We start from the raw sequence: 19,580 nt of genomic DNA, 5'->3' as shown, positions 1-19,580 counted from the left end.
CTTAGGTAGGTGACACATGTCACATTGACGTCCACATGAATGGCTGGACCCAGGGTTTCCCAGCAGAACTTTGCCCAGATCATCACACTCCCTCCAATGGCTTGTCCTCTTCCCACAGTGCATCCTGGTGCCATCACTTCCCCAGGTAAACAGCACACACGTACACGGCCGTCCACAAGATGTCAAAGAAAAAGATGCATCGGACCTTCTTCCAATGTCCAAGGTCCAGTTCTGATGCTCACGTGTCCATTGTAGGCTCTTTTGACTGTGGACAGGGGTCATCATGGGCACTCTGACTGGTCTGCAGCTACACTGCCCCATATGCAGCAGGGTGCGATGCACTGTGTGTTGTGACACATTCCTCCTGTAACCATCATAACAATTTTCTGTGACTTGTGCCACAGTAGACCTTCTGTCGGTTCGTACAAGACAGGTTCGTACAAGACAGCCTTCGTTGCCCTTGCCTATCGATGAGCCTTGGGCGCCCAACACCCTGTCGCCCGTTTGTGGTTTGTCACTCCTCGGACCACTGTCGGTAGGTACTCACCATTGCTGACTGGGAGCACCCCACAAGCCTTGCCATTACAGAATCAGAATCAGCTTTATTGCCAAGTATGCTTACACATACAAGGAATTTGTCTTGGTGACAGGAGCTTCCAGTGTACAACAATACAAAAACAGCAACAAGACATAGATAATAATAAAAAGGGGGCAACCAGTAATCCTCTCAGCAGTCCGAACTATCCTTTGTAGTCTTCTGATATCTGATTTCGTAGCTGAACAAAACCAGACAGTTATTGAAGTGCAGAGGACAGACTCAATGACTGCTGAGTAAAACTGTATCAGCAGCGCCTGTGGCAGGTTGAATTTCCTCAGCTGGCAAAGGAAGTACAACCTCTGCTGGGCCTTTTTCACAATGGAGTCAATGTGGGTCTCCCACTTCAGGTCCTGTGAGATGGTAGTGCCCAGGAACCTGAATGACTCCACTGCTGCCACAGTGCTGTTTAGAATGGTGAGGGGGGTCAGTGTTGGGGTGTTCCTCCTAAAGTCCACAATGATCTCCACCGTTTTGAGCGTGTTCAGCTCAAGGTTGTTTTGACTGCACCAGACAGCCAGCTGTTCAACCTCCCTTCTATATGCAGACTCATCATCATCTCGGATGAGGCCGATGACAGTGGTGTCGTCTGCAAACTTCAGGAGCTAGACAGAGGGGTCCTTGGCGATGTAGTCATTGGTGTAGAGAGAGAAGAGTAGTTGGGAGAGCACACATCCCTGGGGGGCACCAGTGCTGACTGTACAGGTGCTAGAAGTGAGTTTTCCCTGTCTCACAAGCTGCTGCCTGTCCATCAGAAAGCTGGTAATACACTGACAGATAGACATGGGAACAGAGAGTTGGTGTAATTTATTCTGGAGTATAGCTGGGATGATGGTGTTGAAAGTTGAACTGAAGTCCACAAAAAGGATCCTTGCATATGTCCCTGGTCTGTCCAGATGTTGCAGGATATGATGCAATCCTATGTTGACTGCATCATCCACAGACCTGTTTGCTCGATTAGCAAATTGAAGGGGATCTAGAAAGAGTCCAGTGATGTCCTTCAGGTGGGCCAACACCAGTCTCACAAATGATTTCATGACCACAGACATCAGGGCGACAGGTCTGTAATCATTAAGTCCTGTGATTTTTGGTTTCTCTGGGACAGGAATAACGATTGAGCATTTGAAGCAGCATGGGACTTCACACTGCTCCAGTGATCTATTGAAGATCTGTGTAAAAATGGGGGCCAGCTGGTTAGCACAGGATCGAAGACACGCTGGTAAGATGCCATCTGGGCCTGAAGCCTTCCTTGTCTTTTGTTTACGAAAGATGCGGCTTACATCATCTTCACAGATCTTAAGTGCAGGTTGAGTAGCAGGATGAGATGAGCAGTTCAGAGATGCTCTGACCCAGTCGTCTGGCCATAACAATTTGGCTCTTGTCAAAGTCGCTCAGGCCTTTTCTTCTGCCCATTTCTCCTACATTCAGCACATTGACTACGAGAACTGATTGTTCACTTACCATCTAATATACCCAGACCTTGACATGTGGCCTTGTTAGGAAATGATCAACATTATTCGCTTCACCTGTGAGTAGTCATAATATTTTGGCTCATCAGTGTAAATTACTAATTTGGATGTCATAAAATGCTATAGGTTTTATACTGTTCCATGACTTATATATGAGCATGCCCTATTTTAATTCAGACACAACTATTATGGTCATAAGTGTATTTAATGTTCATTCAGGTGAACGCCGTTGGAACGATGAGCTGTGTTCAGCTTCAATGAGCTTTATTTATGCTCAAAGCCTCTGAGATTGTTTGTTACTTCATACCCTTCAATGTTATGATTGTCTCTGCAAAAATCTTTTTTTTTCTTCACCTTCAACTTCACCTTCACCTTCAATATCTTAATACTTTTTTCCCCAAAAAAATATTGAAAGACTACTCCAATCAGTAAAAGCACTGAAAAATATATACAGTGCATCCGGAAAGTATTCACAGCGCTTCACTTTTTCCACATTTTGTTATGTTACAGCCTTATTCCAAAATGGATAAAATTCATTATTTTCCTCAAAATTCTACAAACAATACCCCATAATAACAATGTGAATGGAGTTTGTTTGAAATCTTTGCAAATTTATGAAAAATAAAAAACGAAAAAAAAAAATATCACATGTACACAAGTGTACACAGCCTTTGCTCAATACTTTGTTGAAGCACCTTTGACACCAATTACAGCCTCAAGTTTTTTTGAGTATGATGCTACAAGCTTGGCACACCTATTTTTGGGCAGTTTCTCCCATTCTTCTTTGCAGGACCTCTCAAGCTCCATCAGGTTGGATGGGGAGCGTTGGTGCACAGCCATTTTCAGATCTCTCCAGAGATGTTCAATCGGGTTCAAGTCTGGGCTCTGGCTGGGCCACTCAAGGACATTCACAGAGTTGTCCCGTAGCCACTCCTTTGTTATCTTGGCTGTGTGCTTAGGGTCGTTGTCCTGTTGGAAGATGAACCTTCACCCCAGTCTGAGGTCCAGAGCGCTCTGGAGCAGGTTTTCATCAAGGATGTCTCTGTACATTGCTGCATTCATCTTTCCCTCGATCCTGACTAGTCTCCCAGTTCCTGCCGCTGAAAAACATCCCCACAGCATGATGCTGCCACCACCATGCTTCACTGTAGGGATGGTATTGGCCAGGTGATGAGCGGTGCCTGGTTTCCTCCAGACATGATGCTTGCCATTCAGGCCAAAGGGTTCAATCTTTGTTTCATCAGACCAGAGAATTTTGTTTCTCATGGTCTGAGAGTCCTCCAGGCAGGCTGTCATGTGCCTTTTACTGAGGAGTGGCTTCCGTCTGGCCACTCTACCATACAGGCCTGATTGGTGGAGTGCTGCAGAGATGGTTGTTCTTCTGAAAGGTTCTCCTCTCTCCACAGAGAAATGCTGGAGCTCTGTCAGAGTGACCATCGGGTTTTTGGTCACCTCCCTGACTAAGGCCCTTCTCCCCCAATCGCTCAGTTTGGCCGGGCAGCCAGCTCTAGGAAGAGTCCTGGTGGTTCCAAACTTCTTCCATTTACGGATGATGGAGGCCACTGTGCTCATTGGGACCTTCAATGCTGCAGAAATTTTTCTGTACCCTTCCCCAGATCTGTGCCTCGATACACTCCTGTCTCGGAGGTCTACAGACAATTCCTTGAACTTCATGGCTTGGTTTGTGCTCTGACATGCACTGTTAACTGTGGGACCTTATATAGACAGGTGTGTGCCTTTCCAAATCATGTCCAATCAACTGAATTTATCACAGGTGGACTCCAATCAAGTTGTAGAAACATCTCAAGGATGATCAGTGGAAACAGGATGCACCTGAGCTCAATTTTGAGCGTCATGGCAAAGGCTGTGAATTCTTATGTACATGTGATTTTTTTCGTTTTTTATTTTAATAAATTTGCAAAGATTTCAAACAAACTTCTTTCACATTGTCATTATGGGGTATTTTTTGTAGAATTTTGAGGAAAATAATTAATTTAATCCATTTTGGAATAAGGCTGTAACATAACAAAATGTGGAAAAAGTGAAGTGCTGTGAATACTTTCCGGATGCACTGTATCTCAAGAATATTCTTTATAAGCGGCTGCTTCCCTTGCACCAGTGACGATTCTTCCGGCATCCCTCCACCTCTCCATTTACAACTTTATATGTCAAAATACCTATAACAGTTATTTCAAAATTGGCTTTCTTTTTTTTTGTTGTTGTTGCTTTAGTCAGATAGTCCAAGAGGGAATCTCAGAGCTCAAGCCCAGTCCTGTGCTCAAGCCCCTCCGTTATGAACAGCATGCCAAATATGTTTACCTTGCGCTCCAGGACTAAATGAACCAGTGAACTCGTAAAACTGTTTTATTTACTGTAGAGAGCACATTAATATGAAGACAAAGCCAAATCCAGGAGATTTTTAGCCAGTTTGTATATCCCTTCCGGATGCTTTTTGAGGTCCGAAAAAGAGGACATGTCTGGGAAAATGAGGATGTTTGGTCACCCTACATAAAATGTGATAAATTCTGATGTCAAACATTTTTAAAGACCAAGGAGAGGAAGTTGTCTTGGCCAAATCCCAAAACTTTTCAGAAGGTATCTCTGAAAAGCCCACTGTGTCCACTTTAAGATACCCTAAGTTACCTCATCAAAAAATCCTCCACGTGCAGCAATGACAGCTTTGCAGATCCTTGGCATTCCAGCTGTCAGTTTGTCCAGATACTCAGGTGACATTTCACCCCACACTTCCTGTAGCACTTGCCATAGATGTGGCTGTCTTGTCGGGCACTTCTCACGCACCTTACAGTCTAGCTGATCCCACAAAAACTCAATGGAGTTAAGATCCATAACACACTTTTCCAGTTATCTGTTGTCCAATGTTTGTGTTTCTTTGCCCACTCGAACCGTTTTTTTTATTTTTATTATTATTATTTTTACTTTGCAATTTTTCCCATAAGGCCTGCACCCCTGAGTCTTCTTTACTGTTGTACATGAAACTGGTGTTGAGCGGGTAGAATTCAATGAAGCTGTCAGCTGAGGACATGTGAGGTGTCTATTTCTCAAACTAGAGACTCTGATGTACTTATCCTCTTGTTTAGTTGTACATCTGGACCTTCCACATCTCTTTCTGTCCTTGTTAGAGCCAGTTGTCCTTTGTGTTTGAAGACTGTAGTGTACACCTTTGTATGAAATCTGCAGTTTTTTTTGGCAGTTTCAAGCATTGTATATCCTTCATTCCTCAAACAATGATTGACTGATGAGTTTCTAGAGAAAGCTGTTTCTTTTTTTCCATTTTTACCTAATATTTACCTTAAGACATGCCAGTCTATTGCATACTGTGGCAACTCAAAAACAAACACAAAGACAATGTTTAACTTCATTTAACGAACCAAATATCTTTCAACAGTGTTTGATATAATGGCAAGTGATTTTCTAGTACCAAATTATCCATTTAGCATGATTACTCAATGATAAGGTGTTGGAGTGATGGCTGCTTTCTAGATTTCATCAAAAATTACTTTTTTCAAATAGTGATGGTGCTGTTTTTTTTTTACATCAGTAATGTCCTGACTATACTTTGTGATCAGTTGAATGCCACTTTGGTGAAATAAAGTACCAATTTCCTTCCGAAACAGCAAAATCTGTACATTATTCCAAACTTTTGGCTGCCAGTGTGTATATACAGTGCATCCGGAAAGTATTCACAGCGCTTCATGTTTTCCACATTTTGTTATGTTACAGCCTTATTCCAAAATGGATTAAATTAATTATTTTCCTCAAAATTCTACAAACAATACCCCATAATGACAATGTGAAAGAAGTTTGTTTGAAATCTTTGCAAATTTATTAAAAAAAAAAAAAAGAAAAAAAAAAATATCACATGTACATAAGTATTCCCAGCCTTTGCCATGACACTCAAAATTGAGCTCAGGTGCATCCTGTTTCCACTGATCATCCTTGAGATGTTTCTACAACTTGATTGGAGTCCACCTGTGATAAATTCAGTTTATTGGACATGATTTGGAAAGGCACACACCTGTCAATATAAGGTCCCACAGTTAACAGTGCATGTCAGAGCACAAACCAAGCCATGAAGTCCAAGGAATTGTCTGTAGACCTCCGAGACAGGAGTGTATCGAGGCACAGATCTGGGGAAGGGTACAGAAAAATCTCTGCAGCATTGAAGGTCCCAATGAGCACAGTGGCCTCCATCATCCATAAATGGAAGAAGTTTGGAACCACCAGGACTCTTCCTAGAGCTGGCCGCCCGGCCAAACTGAGCGATTGGGGGAGAAGGACCTTAGTCAGGGAGGTGACCAAGAACCCGATGGTCACTCTGACAGAGCTCCAGCGTTTCTCTGTGGAGAGAGGAGAACCTTCCAGAAGAACAACCATCTCTGCAGCACTCCACCAATCAGGCCTGTATGGTAGAGTGGCCAGACGGAAGCCACTCCTCAGTAAAAGGCACATGACAGCCCACCTGAAGAACTCTCAGACCATGAGAAACAAAATTCTCTGGTCTGATGAAACAAAGATTGAACTCTTTGGCCTGAATGGCAAGCATCATGTCTGGAGGAAACCAGGCACCACTCATCACCTGGCCAATACCATCCCTACAGTGAAGCATGGTGGTGGCAGCATCATGCTGTGGGGATGTTTTTCAGCGGTAGGAACTGGGAGACTAGTCAGGATCGAGGGAAAGATGAATGCAGAAATGTACAGAGACATCCTTGATGAAAACCTGCTCCAGAGCGCTCTGGACCTCAGACTGGGGTGAAGATTCATCTTCCAACAGGACAATGACCCAAAGCACACAGCCAACATAACAAAGGAGTGGCTACGGGACAACTCTGTGTATGTCCTTGAAATAATTTAGAGTGGAGCATAACCTGAAGAATGTATAATACCTATAGAAATTTCCATTATTTTTAAAGATGCCAATTCTATTAACTGTCTTAAAGGTGCACAATGTTTTCCTCATTAAAAAAGTTTGACATCTAATGAAATTAAGTTATTTTGAAACATATGTATTAAATCATGAGCACTCATATGAGATGAAGACTCCTGTCACATATCAGTAACCTTATAAAAGCTGTTTTATTCTACATGGAGAGGGTTCCTTCATAAGGGCTGCCATATTGGGATCACATGACCAGCCGGATACTACTCGATTAATCTCAGTAACCGCCCTGTTATTGGACTTTTTCATTCATGGATTAATCATGGCTGACTGTGAATAGTGAATTTCTACAATGGCATCTGAAACTGAAAACTATTGTGTTTGAATGATGCGCATCCACACCACTAGGTGTCAGTGTAATATGTAACAAAGATATTTATCTAAACAAAGATAGTTATCCTCATTTTACCTGAGCGTGATAACAGACATCTGTTTTCAATTTCCGGTCTCCAGTGTATTTACTCACATCAGCATATGTTATTAGTGGATAATGTGATATTTTGAGTATTACATTTCTTTAGAGAAAGCAAAAATTGGAGAATGAAACTGAATAGGGCCAGTGGTTGGAGGGTTTAAAGCCAGAAATATGAAGCTTATAATTTTATAAAAACACTTCCATTAATTCTTCTGTTAAACTCATGTATTATTTGATCTGTAAAGTTGTTTAAAGCATAATTTTTCAGTCATTTTAGGGTTTGTTGACATATATCATCAATCAAATTAATAAATTGTAAAGTAACTTTACACAAAAAAGTTTAGTAAGCAATTTTATCACACTAAAATCATGTTAACACATATTGTTTGTGTCTTGTGGCTATACTTATGAAACAGTGAGTATGATTACGTTTACGGATTGGCCCCATTCAATTCCATTGGAACTGCCTCACTGTACACCATATTTTTTTCTTCTTAAAGAAGAGGCAAGACAAAATACATTTTTGTGTTAATCAACATTATGCCACAAATGCCGTTGATTGAGCTTAGCTTGTATTGAACCTGAAATATTCCTTTAAGAATTGTTATGACACTCAAGTTGAGCCTGAAATTAATTTTTAATCAAACTAACACTTAAATGGTTGTTGTTCTCCATCTGGATTGCTTGTTTTAGTAGTTTTTACACTGCTTCTTATTAAGACCAGAAACTGAAAGCAGGCAATCAGAATCATCATGGCGCTGCCCAGAGGTTGCTCAGAAAAACTGTGGATTGATGTGCTTTTTGTGAATAATACTAACCATCACAACAGATATTTGGAAGAAAACCTTTTTTTTTTTTTTTTTGCACTACAGATCAAAACATTTTCTTTATTACATTTGTGAAAATATCAGTATTTGGAAAAAAATCAAAGCAAGTAATTTAATAACCAAAAAACACAGTGACAACTGAACGGATCATGCCTCCAGAGTTTCCAATACGTAAAATAAAAGGTTTAATTTCAAAATGAACAGATTTACTCCATGAACTCTGTAGTTCAAAACAAAAATGTCATCCACTTAAAAGTCCATCCATTTGAAGAAGAGTCCAATGCAAATATTTTAGATAAGATTGCACAGTCAAAGGAATTTATCCAACCCTCAACGGTGGGGCAACTAACACGACTCCATCCCCTCGAACAAACAGCATGGGAATGTTGCGCTTCGTTGACTGTGAAACAAACATAATACAGAGACAATAGGCATGTCAAGACAGTTTTTGCAGGTTAAAACCCTAAAACCATTTACATTAAAGATTAAAGACTGGGTTAAAGGTGCTGTAAGTGATTTCTTCATGGAAAGGTATGCAAAACATTTTACTACTCACTGAAAGATATTAATGAAATAAGTGTCCTAAAATATCACACAGGTCTTGGTGACAGCTCTAGACTTTGTAAACAGCAAACAAACATATATCCAAGGGCCATTTCCACTATCGGGCCAAATGAGGGCGTGCTAGTGCATGCCAGGGTCAGTTGCGTTCCCACTGTCACTTCCGGGCTTCATTGTGCCTCCTCGGAGCTTTCTCGGGGACAATGGCCTTTGGCCCGCCGATTACCCTTGGGCCAGACAAGGCCAAGCAGGGATTAAGGCGGGTTCAATGTCAAAGGCGAAGTTTCGCCGAACTTCCCAAGTTGTGTATCCAGCACACAACGGTACAGGTTCGGGAAAAAAATAAATATAAAAATGCAGGCACAGTGCAAATCCGTTAAAATGGCCAATGGACAAAGCAGTGCCTGAAGAAATGACTTTCCATGGTTCGGTGAACTTTCACAGACGGTGTGCAGAAACATCTTCCCACTGTTAGTGGAAAGCAGAGCATGTGCGCAAAGCGGAGCGGTGTGACACTCCGCTCAATAACCTGCTCCATGCGTGTGTGTTCCGCTCAACCGCTCACGGCCCAAGCGGACACGCCGCTCAAGTACCGTTCACCAGTAAAAAAAAAAGTGTTCGCTCAAATCCCGCTCCGACATTAAATGTCTCTGTAGTATGCTTGGTTCCAAGCAAGTGCACAGGAGGTAGCTACAGTGGCCCGAGGAAATGCCCCTTTGCCCACATGGGCTGATGTGCCCCTCTGGGTGAAATATAGACTATAGACCGACATTTATTAAAGGGATTTTTTGAGTGTTCGCCGGGATTCAAGGAAATATGCTTTGCCATTATACAGTATTATCAAGCTTACATATCATTTTGAGGGTGCTCTAACATTCGTACCCCCGCAAAACCGGGCCTGTATCTAGCTGGCAGCTGCACTAACATGACATAAATTACTTATCTATTAATTTATTATCGAATAGTAGTGTAGCCTACCAGCTCACCTTTTGCTGCACTACCATGTTCGCATAGCACATCCTCGTGCTTTCTGGCAATGTGACACGCACGATTCCAAAAGGAATATTTGCAAATTCTCACAGTCTCTCCATACTCCCTTTCGATTTCCTCATTCTTAACTTTGATTTATACTTTGCATTTATGTAGGTTATAAGGTTTGCAACTTCACTAAAACAATGTTTGAACTCCCTCAGGCCTACTGCTTATTTAGCAGATTCCCAAACCAGCATATCACAAAGCGCATTCTGGGTTGAGCGAGCGGCACTGAGCGGCCTGAGCGAGTGGAGCAGAATCTTCAAAAAGGCGCTCTCCGCTCAGGTGTAATTATCACCTCTTCGCTCCCATGCTCTGGTGGAGAGATTACTCGGGACACCATGGCAGTTACAGTCGGTGAGTTGTCAACGCTAACTTTTCATGCTGTTTACATTTAATATAAACTCAATATTCTAGATAACTTGACACCTCAACTTGAGCTTCCATCTTGCTTGTGAAATGGGTGGGGTGTGTGACGTTGGCACCGCAGCGGTGTATTAAGGGTGTTTTTTTGGGCAACACTGCGGAGTAATTTGCCCGATGGTGGGAATGCAGATCGATTTTGGTCTTGCGGCTCGAAGCTATTGGCCCCGGTTGGCTAGCTGATAGCCCTGGCTCGCACTGGCCCATTCGTGGAAAAGTGGCTAATGACGTTTTCTGCCCATCAGTCATTTTTCCCGTTCTCATTGTATTGTAGTTGCAGCAAATAATTGAGGCTTAATTCCATTTTTAAGCCATGTTGCTCATAACAGTTGACAGTTGAGGGCGCTATTTTGCTGCTGTTGTTTTTAACAACCATTTCTGCTCAATATCTGTCTCAAAGCTCATTTGGTATCTTTGGAGTGCTGGTTTTGGAAAGTGGCTGTGGCTAATCCAACGGCTCAATTTATGGGAATTCTAGAAATGGCTAAAATCGCTTACAGCACCTTTAATCAAAAATAACATTTATATCTGCATAGTTTATTGGTTTCTGCATGTAAATATACTCATTGATTTTTTTATTACTTAATATTCATATGGATGGCTACATTAATATCATCTTGAGAATGTAACAGTTAGACCAACAGATGAATGTGACAAATGAAAAAACAGCAATATAGAAAATTACCTTGTAAATCTCCTCATACGTCTCCTCATCAATTTCTACTGTCGTCACTGTCTCTTCAACATCTCCGAGGATCATGTTTAAGTGCTGATCATAGGCCTGCAGTCATAAAAATATGTTTCTTGTTCATTAAAATTACATATCTTTACACCCCTACTCAAAACCGTATGGTTTCTGAGATTTAGCCCCTTGTGACAACTAGCCCAGGTCTCCGCTTCATCATATGGGCCAAAACAACTTATGGATGCTTTTAATATTTAATTAATGCAAAGACAGTGGGTATTTTCATCAATAAGCAGAAATAATCAAGCAGCTTTAATCTCACATGCAGTCTGCCGCGCAGCTCTCTGTCATTCCTCATCTTCACATAGATTCTCTCATCCAAACTCAAACGGATGAGATCCAGAGGCTCTTCCACAGTGTTGGTGGCCTGTGGCTGTAAAAGATTCATTCATATTTATTAGTATAATAAAAATTCACATATATACACTGGTGGACAAAAGTTTGGAATAATGTTCAGATTTTGCTCTTATGGAAATAAATTGGTACTTTTATTCACCAAAGTGGCATTCAACTGATCACAATGTATAGTCAGGACATTAATAATGTGAAAAATTACTATTACAATTTGAAAAAAAATGTTCAGAACTTCTTAAACTACTTCAAAGTGTTCTCATCAAAAAATCCTCCATGTGCAGCAATGACAGCTTTGCAGATCCTTGTTATTCTAGCTGTCAGTTTGTCCAGATACTCAGGTGACATTTCACCCCACACTTCCTGTAGCACTTGCCATAGATCTGGCTGTCCTGTCGGACACTTCTCACGCACCTTACAGTCTAGCTGATCCCACAAAAGCTCAATGGGGTTAAGACCCATAACACTCTTTTCCAATTATCTGTTGTCCAATGTCTGTGTTTCTTTGCCCACTCTAACCTTTTCTTTTTGATTTTCTGTTTCAAAAGTGGCTTTTTCTTTGTAATTCTTCCCATAAGGCCTGCACCCCTGAGTCTTCTCTTTACTGTTGTACATGAAACTGGTGTTGAGCGGGTAGAATTCAATGAAGCTGTCAGCTGAGGACATGTGAGGCGTCTATTTCTCAAACTAGAGACTCTGATGTACTTATCCTCTTGTTTAGTTGTACATCTGGTCTTCCACATCTCTTTCTGTCCTTGTTAGAGCCAGTTGTCCTTTGTGTTTGAAGACTGTAGTGTACACCTTTGTATGAAATCTGCAGTTTTTTTTGGCAGTTTCAAGCATTGTATATCCTTCATTCCTCAAACAATGATTGACTGATGAGTTTCTAGAGAAAGCTGTTTCTTTTTTGCCATTTTTACCTAATATTTACCTTAAGACATGCCAGTCTATTGCATACTGTGGCAACTCAAAAACAAACACAAAGACAATGTTAAGCGTCATTTAACAAACCAAATATCTTTCAACTGTGTTTGATATAATAGCAAGTGATTTTCTAGTACCAAATGATCAATTTAGCATGATTACTCAAGGATAAGGTTTTGATCTAGATTTGATCAAAATGACTTTTTTCAAATAGTGATGGTGCTGTTTTTTACATCAGTAATGTCCTGACTATACTTTGTGATCAGTTGAATGACACTTTGGTGAATTAAAGTACCAATTTCCTTCTGAAACAGCAAAATCTGTACATTATTCCAAACTTTTGGCAGCCTGTGTGTGTGTGTGTGTGTGTGTGTGTGTGTGTGTGTGATATATATATATATATATATATATATATACACTATTCATAATCTATAAATATAAGGTCTTGCATAACGTATATATAGTTAAAAGATATAGAAATATTAATGCAAAAGCATTGCCAACGATACAATTCTCAAATATAACACACACGTTAAAAACAAAAAGCAAACCTGCTCAGCTTCGTCCGCCATGATTCAAAGTTACCCAAAATGCTGTTCTTCGTGTACCAGCAAATCACTAGGTGGCAAATGTGAGTTTTTCCTGTGAGCCATAAATGTATATTCCTCCAGGGGGCGCATGGTGGCTCAAAAAGCCGAATCCTCCATTGATCCGCATTCAAATCTCAAGATGTTTTTTGTCTTACTGAAGACATTTGTACACTAACATATATACACTTTACAAATAATTAATTCCAAATTGTTGTACTTGATATATAAATTGGCATCTGCCTAGGATATCGCTATGAAATTCTTAAAAAAAAAAAAAAAATCCTTAACCAGCAATCACAAACGAGTGTGATTGGAAATTCCTCGCTAGCGCTGAGTAAAGTAACAGGTGTCATGTGACACCGCTGTTTACGCGCTATGTCGGTAACGATTTTTAAACCATATTTTATCTGAATATCGACATTGAGACACTTTAATTGACGTTTTAATTGAAAATACAGAGTGAAAAGTTAAACCCAACGTACATGACAAATTAGAGACAAAATCTGGGCAGCTAAACCCTGCTTGTTTGATAAAACTCTTTTTTCCCAATTTATGCTATCGTGACAATTGTTGCATTTTGCTGTACTTGTCGTGCTCTATACATTAAATCTGTGATATAGCTTGCTCATTCAATACATATATATATAAACTAAAAAGATGGTTTTAGCTGGTCGCCCAGCCTGGTCACAGCTGGTCAGACTGGTTTTAGAGGGGTTTTGAACACTTTTTTTGGCTCGTCATGCTGGTCTCAACTGCTCTGGTCAGGCAGAGCAATATACTCTCAGATATTTGCAGCAATAGCCATTGAAGCAGGAGATGTAGCCTACTATATACACTATACTGCCAAAAGTATTCGCTCATCTGCCTTTAGACGCATATGAACTTAAGTGACATCCCATTCTTAATCCATAGGGTTTAATATGACGTCGGCCCACCCTTTGCAGCTATAACAGCTTCAGCTCTTCTGGGAAGGCTTTCCACAAGGTTTAGGAGTATGTTTATGGGAATTTTTGACCATTCTTCCAGAAGCGCATTTGTGAGGTCAGACACTGATGTTGGACGAGAAGGCCTGGCTCGCAGTCTTCGCTCTAATTCATCCCAAAGGTGCTCTATCGGGTTGAGGTCAGGACTCTGTGAGGCCAGTCAAGTTCTTCCACACCAAACTCGCTCATCCATGTCTTTATGGACCTTGCTTTGTGCACTGGTGCGCAGTCATGTTGGAACAGGAAGGGGCCATCCCCAAACTGTTCCTACAAAGTTGGGAGCATGGAATTGTCCAAAATCTCTTGGTATGCTGAAGCATTCAGAGTTCCTTTCACTGGAACTAAGGGGCCAAGCCCAACTCCTGAAAAACAACCCCACACCATAATCCCCCCTCCACCAAACTTCACAGTTGGCACAATGCAGTCAGACAAGTACCGTTCTCCTGGCAACCGCCAAAACCAGACTTGTCCATCAGATTGTCAGATGGAGAAGCGTGATTCGTCACTCCAGAGAACGCGTCTCCACTGCTCTAGAGTCCAGTGGCGGCGTGCTTTACACCACTGCATCCGACGCTTTGCATTGCACTTGGTGATGTATGGCTTGGATGCAGCTGCTCGGCCATGGAAACCCATTCCATGAAGCTCTCTACACACTGTTCTTGAGCTAATCTGAAGGCCACATGAACTTTGGAGGTCTGTAGCGATTGACTCTGCAGAAAGTTGGTGACCTCTGCACACTATGCGCCTCAGCATCCGCTGACCACGCTCTGTCATTTTACGTGGCCTACCACTTCGTGGCTGAGTTGCTGTCATTCCCAATCGCTTCCACTTTGTTATAATACCACTGACAGTTCACTGTGGAATATTTAGTAGCAAGGAAATTTCACAACTGGACTTGTTGCACAGGTGGCATCCTATCACAGTACCACGCTGGAATTCATTGAGATCCTGAGAGCGGCCCATTCTTTCACAAATGTTTGTAGAAGCAGTCTGCATGCCTAGGTGCTTCATTTTATACACCTGTGGCCATGGAAGTGATTGGAACACCTGAATTCAATTATTTGGATGGGTGAGCAAATACTTTTGGCAATATAGAGTATCTGTTGTTTTCTTGTTTGAGATGTTTTGCTTGAAACGTGTGATTGTGCTATCACTGAAATAAATGCCACTTGCTTTTTTATTTTGTTGTATAATGTAGAAGAAATTCACAATTTACATTGAAATGGCTATAACGTCCAGATACTTTTTTCAGGCCAATGTATGTTACCTATTGTGACCAGGAAGAGGGCGGGACCGGGGGTTCCCCAGCCTGAGGCAAAGTAGGGAGGAGTGTTACACATGCAGCTGCAGTGTGTGCATTTGTGTTTATGTTTTGTCTCTGTTTCAATTTCTCATTAAACATTATTTTGATGGTTCGTCCAGTTCCCGCCTCCTCCTTTCCATTTTACCTTGTTATACCTATATTTAAAATACAACTGTTTCCTTTTGAAATTTATCAAATCTTGAGAAAAAGATGCACAATAAGTTACCTATAGTCAAAGAGAAAGACACTTGGGTTAGCTACACCTCCTTCTCTGAAGTGTAGGCGAGACTTTGTGGTTCATTGCTTGTATTGTGCTAAAACCACTGGAACATTTTACTGAGCTTGTCTGAAACAAACAATTTAAAAGAAAAGCTGTGCAGATGTATCTTTCTGCAAATTGTGACAAGTTTATTCAGCTTATGTGATTCCAACATTGCCTAACTTGTTCAAAGCCCATATAGCTTTTTTTCTTCTTCAGTGGAACACAAAAGGAAGTGTTAAGCAAAATGGTAACAAATTAAAGTAGATGGTGATTTACACAGTCAAGAAACACATACAAATTATTAGGATTATTTCTCTTCACACTATTGTGCTATTAAAGCATCATAAATGAGTTTAGTATGACATGCTACTTTGGATACACCTACTGATTAGTTTACTATAGACTGTACTTTACTGTTACTGTGCATATAGAGAGCTGCAGAACTTCAACTGTACATATGGTAAATGGGTCATTCCTACAATTCAGTGACATTCTGGCTGTGAAACTTTTGAAAAATAAAACATACTTTTACAAGACTCCAGCCAGTCAAAGATGTCTGACGTGCCATTTTTGTGGCATGAGGAAGTGACACAGTGCAGTAGAAAAGTATTTCAATTATTTAAAATTAAACTTTTAAGTCCAAAGATGTGTGTAACATTATAAAAAGTATTTCTTCTTTTTAACAAGCCTATCAAAATTGTAATTGGATGAAATTAAACAATATAAATACCACACACACTTGTAATGGGGACTTAAATGACACAGAATTGTAAGAATGACCCATATTTACAGGCGATCCTGTGCGAGACACTGCTTTACATTGAAAAACAGAGCGGACAGACGCAAAAACAGGTTCAGTGTGAACGCCCCCTACTAAACTTAAAATTAAAAACACTTTAATACAACTATCAGGAAGAAGAGAGAAAGGGAGAGAAAAGGCTTAATATGAAAATAGTGTATTTCACATTGGATTAGTGTTGTTGTTTTGGCAGTAAATAGTGTTTATCATAAGGAAAATGTAAGAAAATCGTATTGTGTTTTAACTAAACCTGTTCTACAGTACTTTTATTTTGAATTAATGCAGTAATGCAGTTTTTCTAATCACTCTCTCTCTCTTCCAGAACAAGCTCTGACATATGCAATAAAATGTAATGGCATGAATAGGTGCATTTACTGGTGTTTTAAAATCCCAATGGTGGGAAACAATTAACATGCACTTGAATGCTATATGATTTTGACTAAATGATGATGATTCTGACAGAAAACATGATAGAAGATGTCGACTTATTGTCAATGATCTTTCCCCCAGCCGTTTCTGTCAAGTGTAGCGTCCGTGTAAAGCAACATCCGATATCTCACACAACTCACGCGAAAGGTGTGTGTTTCAGGTCAAGTTTATCTCGATTTGTGAAACATTCTCAGCCGTTTGGGTGTGTGATGCTAAAATACGGGACAAATGGCATCGCGTATGGATTTCATACGGAACGCAATTTTTTCCCTTAATTACAAGACGATTCCTTAGTTTACAGGACGTTTGGCATATTTTGTTAATTAATTTTACCTGATACTGCTTTAGCGTGAGGATGACTCTCTCTCCACTCCCTGTCATAAATTCCCTCAGTCGATGATGGCAGTGACAACGGTTGTCAGTGGCAGGGAATGGTAGAATTCAAGTGATAATGCACCAGTTACAACAAAAAATCTCCAGTTTCACAAAACAGCATCCAGTACAGTTAAAGGGAAACTAACACAACAGAAGATTATGGACATCCGAAGCAACAAAACAAGTGGGTATACCAAGGGTATACGCAAATATTGATCCGTTATATGCTAACAGCCCTGGGAAAAAAGTAAGCATACGGCATATACGTGCGTATGGCACTACACCACTGCTACTTACCAAATAAATAATTAAATAACCATAAAATATTGATTTGGTGGCACCTGGGTAGCTAAACAAGCAAAGACGCTGACTACCATCCCTTGAGTTGCAAGTTCGAATCCAGGGTGTGCTGAGTGACTCCAGCCAGACTGCCTAAGAAACCAATTGGCCCATTTGTTAGGGTGGGTAGAGTCACGTGGGTTACCTTTCTTGTGGTTGCTATTTGATGGTTCTTGCTCTCAGTGGGGTTTGTTGAGTGTGGATTCTGCGGTGAATAGAGGGAGCCTCCACACACACTAAATCTATGAGGTTACACGCTTAGCACGCCACATTATAAGATGCGTAGGCTGACTTTTTTCAGAAGCGGAGGCAACTGAGATTTGTCCTCCGCCACCCTGACTAAGGCGAGTAACTGCACCACCACGAGGAATGAGAGAGCATTGGGAATTGGGCATGCCAAATAAGGGAGAAAAGGGGATAAAATCCCCCCCAAAAATAATCATTTCTGATTGAGTTGAAAAAATGATTTGAGTTGAAATTATTTTATTATGTGAGAAGAAAGAGACCACAGACAGGCGAGTTAAACCTCTGCTTTGCATCAGAATTTATATTGTGAAAATTACCATCGGACTGCACTATCCTGCTTATTACATGACTACTTGCCAAATAAATAAGTTAATGGACAGAGGTGTATGAGATTTGAGCGATACAAGAAGTATGAAAGATAAATTAAAACCCAAATTACCAGTGAAATATCACTTTATTTTCAGATGAGCAGTCATCATTCAAAAAATATCAGACCGCTGGATATCACAATTGACCAATCAGAATCGAGTATTTCAGAGAGCCATGTAATAAATGGGTTCATGGTCCAACAGCAATTGTGGTGTAAAACACCTGCCCTCTGCTTCTCCTCTCCAAAACTAAATTAAATATTGAAAAAAGGCAGAATTTTGAAATGTTTCACAGAGCTAAAAATTTATTTTTTAATTTTTTTTTTACGCAAATTACTTTTATGTTAATCACTGTGCAATATCACCCCAAATTCCCATTTGGAAAAAAATAAATAAAATGTTTGCAGTAACATGTATACAAACTATTGTTCTTAGAGTAAAAAGCAACAAAATAGCAACCCAAACTGTTTCACCAATGACCAAAGTTCATTCAAGCTGATAGGTTCTTGTTATCGGTTAGCCAATCGGCTCGCTTACATGTGACATCTCTGCAGAACAAAAATGGGCTTTTCCCAATCAGTGAGCATTTTCAAACCATTGAGATTCCCTACTTTCATTGGATAGTTTAGAAATGCCCATCCCGTTTGGAAACGCCTACTGATTACTACATAGAAATTCACTATTTTCATTGGATAGTTTAGAAACGCCCATCCTGTTTGGAAACGCCCACTGATTACTACATTGAGATTCCCTATTTTCATTGGATAGTTTAGAAACGTACATCCTGTTTGGAAACGCCCACTGATTACTACATTGAGATTCCCAATTTTCATTGGATAGTTTAAAAATGTCCATCCTGTTTGGAAATGCCCACTGATTACTACATTGAGATTCCCAATTTTCATTGGATAGTTTAAAAATGTCCATCCTGTTTGGAAATGCCCACTGATTACTACACTGAGATTCCCTATTTTCATTGGATAGTTTAGAAATTCCCATACCGGTTTGAAAACGCCCACAGATTTGAAAACACCCATTATTAGTCTGCAGAGACCTATCCACAGTTTTCATGAGCAACCACTGGGCGGCACCATGATGATTCTAATTGCCTGTTTTGTGTTTCTTGTTTCAAGACACAGTGTAAAACTACTGAAATGAGCAATTCAAACGGAGAACAACAACCATTTAAGTGTTATTTGGAGTAAAAATTAACTTTAGGCTCAACTTGTGCAGTTGTTGGCTGTCATAACAACTCAAAGTAGTTAATGATATCAACATAACTAACCTCGGACCATCACTTCATGACAAATTACTTCTCCTCACCTGCAAAAATAAGGACTTTACAAATTCTGCTGCATTGTGCTTCACGGAAACATGGCTGAGTGAAGCCATTCCGGACAGCACATTACATCTACCGGGCTTCCAGCTGTTCAGAGTGGATTGCACTACAAATTTAATGGGGAAAACGAGAGGCGGTGGAACGTGTTTTTACATCAGTGAATGTTGGTGTACACATGTAACAATGCTGAAGAAGATGTGCTGTCCTAATTTAGAGGCACTCTTCATAAACTTTAAGCCTTTCTA

General features: G+C 40.5%; 1 protein-coding gene across 1 annotated transcript; it reads right to left on the bottom strand.

Annotated features, from left to right (window-relative positions):
* Window positions 1-8,252: 8,252 nt before the first annotated feature.
* Window positions 8,253-12,907, bottom strand: LOC127438211 (U6 snRNA-associated Sm-like protein LSm3). Its single transcript, XM_051693622.1, has 4 exons — window positions 12,854-12,907; window positions 11,290-11,400; window positions 10,968-11,063; window positions 8,253-8,666 (listed from the first exon to the last, which is right to left on the bottom strand). Exons 1-4 carry the CDS (start codon window positions 12,872-12,874, stop codon window positions 8,586-8,588), a joined length of 309 nt encoding a protein of 102 aa, XP_051549582.1. The 5' UTR covers window positions 12,875-12,907; the 3' UTR covers window positions 8,253-8,585.
* Window positions 12,908-19,580: the final 6,673 nt, after the last annotated feature.

This window comes from Myxocyprinus asiaticus, chromosome 49, assembly GCF_019703515.2.
Source record: "Myxocyprinus asiaticus isolate MX2 ecotype Aquarium Trade chromosome 49, UBuf_Myxa_2, whole genome shotgun sequence".
Classification (NCBI taxonomy): Eukaryota; Metazoa; Chordata; class Actinopteri; order Cypriniformes; family Catostomidae; genus Myxocyprinus; species Myxocyprinus asiaticus.
The sequence above is the reverse complement of the archived record's forward strand: the minus strand, read 5'-3'. Positions and strand labels throughout refer to the sequence as shown.

Excerpts from the sequence above, each read along its gene's own strand:
- LOC127438211 (XM_051693622.1), bottom strand. The coding sequence starts at position 12,874 with ATGGCGGACGAAGCTGAGCAG. Across the intron at positions 11,064-11,289 it reads AGCTGCGCGGCAGACTGCAT|GCCTATGATCAGCACTTAAA; the intron begins GTGAGATTAAAG and ends TTATGACTGCAG. Across the intron at positions 8,667-10,967 it reads CGTATGAGGAGATTTACAAG|TCAACGAAGCGCAACATTCC; the intron begins GTAATTTTCTAT and ends TTTGTTTCACAG.